General features: G+C 48.0%; 1 protein-coding gene across 1 annotated transcript; it reads right to left on the reverse strand.

Moving 5' to 3' along the window:
- Positions 1 to 737: 737 nt before the first annotated feature.
- LOC132350468 (myosin-8-like) lies at positions 738 to 5771 on the reverse strand. Its single transcript, XM_059899653.1, has 7 exons — positions 5391 to 5771; positions 5107 to 5301; positions 3375 to 3500; positions 2892 to 3065; positions 2603 to 2707; positions 1947 to 2042; positions 738 to 941 (listed from the first exon to the last, which is right to left on the reverse strand). Exons 1-7 carry the CDS (start codon positions 5769 to 5771, stop codon positions 792 to 794), a joined length of 1227 nt encoding a protein of 408 aa, XP_059755636.1. The 3' UTR covers positions 738 to 791.
- Positions 5772 to 10353: the final 4582 nt, after the last annotated feature.

Consider the following 10353-nt stretch of genomic DNA (forward strand, 5'->3'; position numbering starts at 1 on the left):
CACATTACACAGCTTCTTATTTTTTTTTGTAGATCTTTTTACAAAAATTTTATGTTGGAGTATAGTTGATTAACAATGATGTGTTAGTTACAGGTGTACATCAGAGTGATTCACTTACACCCATACAAGTATCCATTCTTTTTCAAATTCTTTTCCCGTTTAGGTTATTACAGAATACTGAGCCGAGTTCCCTGTGCTATACACTAGGTTCTTGTTGATTATCTATTTTAACTATAGTAGACACAGCTTATTTGTTGACTGCCTTTCTTTCCTTGCAGAATATAAGTTCCCAGAGGGAGGGAACTATGCTTTGTTCACTGCTATTCCCATAGTACTGAGAGCAGGGCCCGGCACATAGTAGATGCTCAGTAACCACCTGCGGAGTGGGTGCATGAGTGTGTCCTGTCTGAAGGCGTAACCTCAGTGAGTGGTTTCCTTAGTCATTTGTAACAGTCTAGAGAGACTTAATAAAATTAAGTCCAGTAAAAGGTAATTGTGTGTGTGTGTGTGTGTGGTGGAGCTGGAGATGGGAACGGGGATGCGGGGTGGTGAGGGAGGTACAGATATTGAATGTTCCACAAAGCCATATATAATGTTAGAATAATAATAGCTAGGTGAGAACTGTGTTTGAGAATAAGTAATTTTGGAAGTAAATGAGTCTGGTTCAGTTTATCAGTTCACTGTAGTTTTTATTTATTCAACATGAGGAGAAAAACATCACAAAGCAAGTGACCCAAAATAGCACATTTTGTGCATTTCTTCAGCCCCTTGGCAGCATCAGGCAGATGTGTTCACTCTGCACTGACTTGTGTGTGAATCTCCCGGCTCTTCACCCGCAGCTTGTTGACCTGGGACTCGGCAATGTCAGCCCGTTCCTCGGCCTCCTCCAGCTCGTGCTGGAGCTTGCGGAATTTGGCAAGATTAGCATTGGATTGTTCCTCCTAAGAATAAAGTTGTGAGAGTTAGACTTTGTGGTTCTCATTGCACTTGTCACAAACAGGATTATTTCCTCAACTCAGATATTTCCTTCTTACGGTTTGTTTGTCATATCTGATTTCAAATCCAGACAGAACTTGTAACTTCAGTTACATTTTTTACTCTAAAGAATGAAAGAAGAAATAGTTTTGAAATGGAAGAGACGAGCTCATTATGTCAAACCCATGTATACGTGAAGTCTATTTACGATGTATGGACTGAGTGGAAAGGAGGAAGAGACCCATGTGCGCTCGCTCACAGAGGTTAGACAGTAAATGTAAGGTCAAATTCTGACTTTGGGAAAATCCCAGTTGAAGTGTTTTTGCCATATATTTTGACTCTGGTATACAGAGACGCTGCGGGTGGGGGGATGGGGATAGGAAGAAAGTATGCCCTTTGTTGGTTGCACTTACTACCATTCGTGCCTCTCCCTTTCGTGTTCCCTTTTCTTACCTCTTACCCACTACACTGTGTCTGGAAGAGTGGGGAACAACCAGGAAAAGTGAAGCTGGAGAATCTTCCAACACATCCTAATTTGCTACAGCGAATGTGCAGGGATAAGTCCCTGCTGATGACAGTGGTAGTGAGGGAAGGAGTCAGCTGGGGTAAAAGATTTCTGTTTGGCTTTTGGGAACAATTGATTTTGTGCATTTCTAGAGGGAGAGGAATATTTATCATGGTGTTAGATTTTCTGCTGGATATTCTTTGCAGCTATCAAGTAAGGTGGGTTATTTGGAATTTTCTTTTTTTCCCCCAACCCCTACAAATTGCTTAATAATAAAAATATCTCGTCTTGAGGTCTTATTCTATAATTAGGATTTGGGGGTAAATTCATATTTATATCATCTCTCTTAAAATAAGAATGACATATTCTTACTTGGTCTCTTTCTTTCTCATTAACACATTCTCTTAATATACTTTCTACCCCCAAAGACGTTTTCTTCTTCCCTCAAGGGCTTAAAGATACTTACAGCCTCCTCAGCTTGTCTCTTGTATGATTTCACCTTTGCCTGTAATTTATCTACCAGGTCTTGCAGCCTGAGAACATTCTTGCGGTCTTCCTCAGTCTGGAAGTTTGAAAAAAATGGTCTGCATTGAATCCAACAAAATAAACCCACTACAGGTGGTGAAGTAAATCACTTTGATATGATGGCAGGTGGGCCTGGGGTAAATGTGGTCAACTCTGAGGCTTCCTTCATAGTATTAACAGTAGCCACTCTTGTTAAATGTCCACTGTGTGCAGGCACTATATTGGAGAGTTATACATGTCTCTAATCCTTACCTCCCTACTCTGGTGAGTAGATGTTTTTATTCTATTTTACAGGTGATGAATTAAGGTTGAGAGTGTTAGGTAACCTATCCGAGTTTAAAAAGTAAGAGGCCAAACTAGGACTAATACCAGTTTATCTGTCTTTGAAACCTGTATTCTTTCCTCACTTACACGATTTTCTAAAGGCCTTCCTGATTTTCCTAGCTTAGGAAAGGGTCTGTGATAGGTGATTGTGTCATTTGCCCCTTATGTATATCGAGTTAACATGTAGCTATTTGTGAGTACCACATAGTCACCAGGTTTTCAATTTCCCTTTGTGCAGGAAGTCTGGATATTCTAGAAAGCTCTTCCCCTTACCTGGTAGGTGAGTTCCTTTACTCTTCTCTCGTGTTTCCGCAAACCTTTAACAGCCTCAGCATTACGTTTCTGCTCACTTTCAACCTCTCCTTCAAGCTCACGTACCTACAATCAAGAAAGATACTTATATAGTCAGTCTTGGGGGATATTAATTAACTCAGGACCTACTGACGATATTGGGTGGCTGTCCCCAGCCACAGGATAAGGATGGGAGTCAATATACAAGAAGAGAGAAGGATCGGGGAGTGCCGTTTTCACTTTCCGGATTCAGAGAGATTGAGAGACCCACCCTGGCCTCCAGCTTCTGGATGTGCTTCTTGCCACCCTTCAGGGCCAGCTGCTCAGCCTCGTCCAGGCGGTGCTGCAGGTCCTTCACCGTCTGCTCCAGGTTCTTCTTCGTCCGCTCCAGGTGGGCGCTGGTGTCCTGCTCCATCTCTGTCAGCTCCTCGGTCATCATGGTCGCCTGGTTAAGTTCACAAGAGGCATCAGTGGGCCACCCACCCCTCCTATGCGGGCACACGGAGGGTGCTGTGAGGCTGGTACTAGGCACGCTGATGCTTTCCTCCTTGCCGCAGCCACCGCTGATGCTGCATGGTTCCCCTCCCACTTTGCCTCTGCTGAGGCTCCGTCTCCTTCCGTCTCTCTGGGAAGCCACCACTGACTGAATGCAGGGGTGAGGAGAGGAAACCTACTTGCAGGTCCCAAAGGGGCGGCGTAGAAGCCCCTTTCTTATCTCCAGACAGCATCTCTGATAAGAAAGAATGGAGCGCACATCCGTGACATCCTTCTTGGCCTTCTCCTCTGCATTTTTGGACTCCTGGATAGACTTCTCCACCTCTGCCTGGCACTGGGCTATGTCAGCTTCCAGTTTTTTCTTGGTATTTATCAGGCACGTGTTCTACAAGAAAAATTAGATAAGAGGTTCGGGCTACATTTGGACACTTACAACGATTGGAAGGGAGAGGGTTGGGTGGGGAAAGAAGTCAAGCTCGAGAACGTTCCGTTTCTTATTTTTCACACAGGTGAAAAAAAATTCAAAAGACTTTCCTTTTTGATAGACAGATATCCCAAAACAGGCCCGAGAATTGTACATAAAAGAATTGAGTAAATGATAAATGTGGACATTCAAATATTTGAGGAAGGATAAATTATTTAGTTAAAGGTGCTGGAACAAGGAAATGGTTGACATAACTATGTGAAATGAAAAATAATTCTCATGATCGAAACATTGTACAGAGTTGTTAGGATGATGACAAACGAGGAAACATTTGCAATGTGCATTACTGAAAAAATAGTTCCTTCCTTAATATGTAAAAAAGACAAATCATTAAGAAAAAAGGGCAAAAGTACAAATAGCTAAGACACACCAGAAGAAATACAAATAGCCAACAAATACGACAAAATGTTCCACCTCATTAGTAATCAAAGAAATAAGAATTTTTAAAATGAGGCATTTTCAACCATAAAATCGGTGAAGATTAAAAAAAATAATAGCTAAGCACTCTCACTTATTTTCCCCATGGGAGTAAAAATTGGGACAACTTTGTTAAAGACCAATTTACAACATATCATAAATGTCTTTGCTGTTTTGACCATGAATATATACTTCCAGGAATTTACTGACTTTTAGGAATATTAAGGAAATAGTAATCATGGATATATGTGAAAATTTAGTTATGAAGAAGTTAGTCATACAATCTTCTAATCATAAACATTTTTATTGGGAACAGTCTAAAAATATCCAACCGTAGAAGACTGATTAAATAAATGTGCCATAATACACAACTACAATGGACTGCTTTTCTGCCATTAAAAAACTGTATCATAGAAAACTATTTTAAAATATAGAAATATGTTCACAACACGTTGTTAAATGAAAAAAAGTTGCAAAAGGATTGATCACGTTTACAAAAAATATCATATTTATGTATAGAAACAAGAGCCTAGAATAGATCCCAAAATGCTAACAATATGGTTGGTATTTTTCTAGTTTTTTGGCTAATTCAAAAAATAGTTTTTAAAGCAAGGAATTTTGGGGGAATTCCCTGGCAGTCCAGTGATTAGGGCTTTGTGTTTCCACCGCACAGGGCGCGGGTTCGATCTCTGGTTGGGGAACTAAGATCCCGTATGCCATGTGGTGTGGTCCAAAAAAATAAGAAATGAAACAAGGAATTCTTGAACTTTCCTAAAAGTAATTATTTCAAAAGACAATCCTAATTTTCTAAGCTTGCAGCTTAAATGTTACTGCCTCTGTGAAGCCTTTTCCAGCCCTTTTATGCAATAATTTGTCATGCCTTGCTCTGATTTCCCCATGATCTTTTATCTTCAGATAAAAGAAAGCTCAGCAATCTGTCCATCTAGAGACTAAGTTATTCCAAGAACTAGGCCTAATGAAAGTTTGTCTTGACCGCTAGCCTGGAAGGAGCGGTGGGAACTCCTCTCCATCAAGCCTGGGTCCTGCCTGCCTCCAGGGTGGACCCAGAGTGGAGTGAGGACGGACACACGTGGGAGTGAAGGAGCTGCACGCGGTCGCTGGCCTCCAGCAGCTCGTGCTCCTCCAGCTTGCGGGTGCGCTCCGTCCGCGCCAGGGCCACCTTCCTCTCCTCCGGCTCCTCCAGCGAGAGGCCATTCCTGCGCTCCACGAGGGCCAGCTGCTCCTTGAGGTCCTCGCTGCTCCTCAGGGCGTCATCCAGATGCAGCTGGGAGTCCTTCACGAGAAACCAGTGGTGAGACCGGAGCCCAGGGCAGGCTGAGGTCCCGCCAGGTCCTCCAGGGGCCGTGCACTCACCTTGAGCTGGCTCTGGACTGAGCACAGGTGTTTCTGGGTCTCTGCCACCTGGCGGTTGGAGTGGCCCAGCTGAATCTCCATCTCACTGAGGTCTCTCTCCATCTTCTTCTTCAGCCTCAGAGCAACATTCCGGCTCCAGATCTCAGCATCCAGCACGCTTTGCATGGCCTTTGCTGCCCGCTGGCTCTTTCTTTTCAGCTGCTGGATTTCTTCTTCCTTCTCAGTGATCTTGCGGTCAAGCTCAGATTTCAGCTGGTTCAACTCTAGCTGGACACGCAAAATCTTGCCCTCTTCATGCTTCAAGGAACCCTGATAAAAGTAAAGGAGTGATTGGGATTGCCGGGGGCAGCCACCTTCTTGAATGAGGTTTTTCATCCCCATTAGGATAAAAAGGGTATTATTAGGCTCATTTTACAAATAAATAGAACAGTACTCAAAAAGGTCAAAGAGTTTGCTCCCAAATTGTTACTAGTAATGAAACTAGAACTGAAGCTTTGTTGTTAACAATCTTATGTCTTGAGAAGGACAGAGCATCGTTTTCAATTAGTAAAAATTTTGATTACTGTGTCTTTTTAAATAGTGACCATAAGTCAGGAGCCAACCTCTGCTCAAAAAAGACAGAGAAAGACAGAGGAATTGCTCTCCTGTTATCCTGCATAGTGCAAATTTCCCTAGACCCTCTTAAGCATCTGCCCCTCACTGGCCACAGCTGGTGATAGCATCAGGATCCTGCACTCTTTGGACCACACAGAATTCCCAGCAGCCAAAGATGACCGTGTATAACTCTCTGTTAAAACTAAGGGATTCTGAGCTGGCTCTCAGGATGTTTGGTGATTGAGTTCTTGCTTTCTGAGAGGAAGACGTTGAGGACATAATGAACAAGCTTATTTATTCAATAGGAGAAATACGATGGACTAGAGAACACTCATGAGGCGAGGCAGCAGAGAGCAGCTGGTCCCCCCCAGGGTGGGGGTGGGGCTGGATTCTTCCCATTGGAGCCCCAGTGCCTCCTGCAGGAAGGGCCCCTGGGGGTGGTCTAGTCCCCTTCCTCAGCGCCCCGCCCTCCTTCACATCTCAGACACGTGCCTCCACCACTTCCAGGGCAGCCTGGAGGTCTGACTTTTCTTGCTGCACTCGCTTCCTGGTCTTCTCCAATTCCTGAAGATTCTTGCTCATTTCCGCAATCTGCATGGTTAAGTCGGAAATCTCTTCTGCAAAGCACAGGCTTGATTTAGGCTGTTTTCACAGGCTCTGTCTGATAGCACCGAAATTTGCCAGGGAATTTGGGGATTGGTGATTCATTCATGACCTTCATATAGGAGAGGACAAAGACAGGGAAACCTTTCGGGGGAGGTGTCGACAAGACACAGGTGTGTGGCCTCACCTGAAGATGCAGAGGGAGGAACAACAGAACACATGTATGACCCTGAACCTTCACACGGTACACAAAAGGGTCACAGAGAGGACCGGGGGAGACTACTGTGGAGAAAACACAGAATCATGGTCTCAGAAATAGAAGGGGCTTTAGAGGCCATTGGGTCTGGTCTAGTTTTGTAGGACAGCGGTCTGAGATCCTAAGGGATCTAGTGACAGGATCAAGGACACAAAGCCATGTAGAGACAGAATCCATGGAAGATATGTTCTGTAGAAGAGCACGGAGCTTAGCAGCCCAGCGAAGCCTCTGTTCTCAAGAACAAGGCTTGGCTGTGACTATGCCTTACATTGGGGAAGTTTGGGTCCCAGGGTAAAGTGAATAGATGTGAGGATTTGTGGGGCATCGGGAAGGAGGAGGCTATGGCCAAATGGGGGAGTGGTGGCCAGAAGAGAAGGGGGGCTGTCACACACCTGTGATAGGGAGAGAGCTGGGGGCAGTCACACCCCTGTGACGGGAAGACAGCTGGGGGCTGTCACATACCTGTGATGGGGAGACAGTTGGGGGCAGTCACGTACCTGTGATGTGGAGATGGTTGGGGGCTGTCATGTACCTGTGATGGGGAGAGCGTTGGGGGCTGTCAGGTACCTGTGGTGCAGAGAGAGCTGGGGGCTGTCAAATACCTGTGATGGGGAGACAGCTGGGGGCTGTGACTCACCGGTGATGGGGAGAGAGGTGGGGGCTGTGACTCACCTGTGATGGGGAGAGAGATGGGGGTTGCCACCTACCTGTGATGGGGAGAGAGCTGGAGGCTGCCACTCACATGTGATGGGGAGAGAGCTGGGGGCTGTCACTCACCTGTAATGGGGAGAGAGAGGGGGGCTCTCACTCACCTGGGATGGGGAGAGAGCTGGGTGCTGTCACCCACCTGTGAAGGGAAGAGAGGTGGGCGTTGTCACGCACCTGTGATATGGAGAGAGCTGGGAAAGGTCACACACCTGTGATGGGGAGAGAGCTTGGGGTTGTCACATACCTGTGATGGGGAGAGAGCTGGGGGCTATTACTCACCTGTCATGGGAGGAGAGATAGGAGCTGTCTATCACCTGTGATAGGGAGGGAGCTGGGGGCTGTCACATACCTGTGATGGGGAGAGAGTTGGGGGCTGTCAGGCACCTGTGATGAGGAGACAGCTGGCGGCTGTCACATACCTATGATGGGGACAGCGCTGGGGGTTGTTACTCACCTCTAATTGGATGAGAGCTGGGGACTGTCACTCACCTGTGATGGGGAGAGAGATAGGGGCTGTCAGATACCTGAGATGGGGAGAGAGATGGGGCTGTCACATACCTGTGTCGCTGAGAGAGCTGGGGGTTGTCACATACCTGTGATGGGGAGAGAGCTGGAGGCTGCCACTCACCTGTGATGGGGAGAAAGATGGGGTCTCTAACTCACCTGGGATGGGGAGAGAGATGGGGACTGTCACATACCTGTGTCGCTGAGACAGCTGGGGGTTGTCACATACCTGTGATGGGGAGAGAGCTGGAGACTGCCACTCACCTGTGATGGGGAGAAAGATGGGGGCTCTTACTCACCTGGGATGGGGAGAGAGCTGGGTGCTGTCACCCACCTGTGAAGGGAAGAGAGCTGGGCGTTGTCACGCACCTGTGATATGGAGACAGCTGGGAAAGGTCACACACCTGTGATGGGGAGAGAGCTTAGGGTTGTCACATACCTGTTATGTGGAGACAGCTGGGGGCTGTCACCTATAATGGGGAGACAGCTGGGTGCTGTCATATACCTTTGATGTGCAGACAGCTGGAGCCTGTCATATACCTGGGATGGGGAGAGAGCTGGGTGCTGTCACCCACCTGTGAAGGGAAGAGAGCTGGGCGTTGTCACGCACCTGTGATATGGAGACAGCTGGGAAAGGTCACACACCTGTGATGGGGAGAGAGCTTGGGGTTGTCACATACCTGTTATGTGGAGACAGCTGGGGGCTGTCACCTATAATGGGAAGACAGCTGGGTGCTGTCATATACCTGTGATGTGGAGACAGCTAGAGCCTGTCATATACCTGTGGTGGGGAGAGAGTTGGGGGCTGTCACGCACCTCTGAGGTGGAGAGAGCTGGGGGCTGTCACATACCTGTGATGGGGAGAGCGCTGGGGGTTGTTACTCACCTGTAATGGGATGAGAGATGGGGCTGTCAATCACCTGTGACGGGGAGAGAGCTGGGGACTGTCACTCACCTGTGATGGGGAGAGAGATGGGGGCTGTCAGATACCTGAGATGGGGAGAGACATGGGGACTGTCACATACCTGTGTCGCTGAGACAGCTGGGGGTTGTCACATACCTGTAATGTGGAGACAGCTGGGGCCTATCATATACCTGTGATGGGAAGAGAGATGGGGGCTCTCACTCACCTGGGATGGGGAGAGAGCTGGGTGCTGTCACCCACCTGTGAAGGGGAGAGACTTGGGCTTTTTCACGCACCTGTTATATGGAGACAGCTGGGGACGGCACACACCTGTGATGGGGGGAGACCTTGGGATTGTCACATACATGTGATGGGGAGACAGCTAGGGTCTATTACCTACCTATAATGGGGAGGCAGTTGGGGGCTGTCACATACCTGTGATGGGGAGAGAGTTGGGGGCTGTCACGCACCTGTGACGTGGAGAGAGATGGGGACTGTCAAACACCTATGATATGGAGAGAGCTGGGGGCTGTCACATACCTGTGATGGGGAGAGCGCTGGGGGTTGTCACTCCCCTGTCATGGGGAGAGACCTGGGGGCTGTCACACACCTGTGATGGGGAGAGAGCTGGGGGCTGTCACTCACCTGTAATGGGGAGAGAGCTGGGGGCTGTCACACACCTGTGATGGGGAAAGAGATGGGGAATGTCAACCACCTGTGATGGGGAGACACCTGGGGGCTGTCCCATACCTGTGATGCGGAGACAGCTGCTGTATTTCAGATACCTGTGATGTGGAGACAGTTGGGGGCTGACACATACCTGTGATGGGGAGAAAGGTGGGGCCTGTCAGGCACCTGTGACGAGGAGACAGCTGGGGGCTGTCAGATACCTGAAATGGGGAGAGAGATGGGGACTGTCACATACCTGTTTCGCTGAGACAGCTGGGGGCTGTCACACACCTATGAATGGGAGAGAGCTGGGGGCTGTCACTCCCCTGTCATGGGGAGAGACCTGGGGCTGTCACACACTTGTGATGGGGAGAGAGCTGGGGGCTGTCACTCACCTGTAATGGGCAGAGAGCTGGGGGCTGTCACACACCTGTGAAGGGAAGAGAGCTGGTCGTTGTCACGCACCTGTGATATGGAGACAGCTGGGAAAGGTCACACTCCTGTGATGGGGAGAGAGCTTAGGGTTGTCACATACCTGTTATGTGGAGACAGCTGGGGGCTGTCACCTATAATGGGGAGACAGCTGAGTGCTGTCATATACCTGTGATGTGGAGACAGCTGGAGCCTGTCATATACCTGGGATGGGGAGAGAGCTGGGTGCTGTCACCCACCTGTGAAGGGAAGAGAGCTGGGCGTTGTCACGCACCTATGATATGGAGACAGCT

The sequence above is a fragment of the Balaenoptera ricei genome, chromosome 16 (assembly GCF_028023285.1).
Source record: "Balaenoptera ricei isolate mBalRic1 chromosome 16, mBalRic1.hap2, whole genome shotgun sequence".
Taxonomy (NCBI): Eukaryota; Metazoa; Chordata; class Mammalia; order Artiodactyla; family Balaenopteridae; genus Balaenoptera; species Balaenoptera ricei.

Bases quoted from the DNA above. Each gene is read 5' to 3' on its own strand.
- LOC132350468 (XM_059899653.1), bottom strand. From the start codon at position 5,771: ATGGGGATGAAAAACCTCATTCAAGAAGGTGGCTGCCCCCGGCAATCC. The intron at 3,501-5,106 runs GTGTGTCCGTCC...TTTTTCTTGTAG, and splicing joins TGCAGCTCCTTCACTCCCAC to AACACGTGCCTGATAAATAC. The intron at 2,043-2,602 runs GTAAGGGGAAGA...TCAAACTTCCAG, and splicing joins TAAAGGAACTCACCTACCAG to ACTGAGGAAGACCGCAAGAA.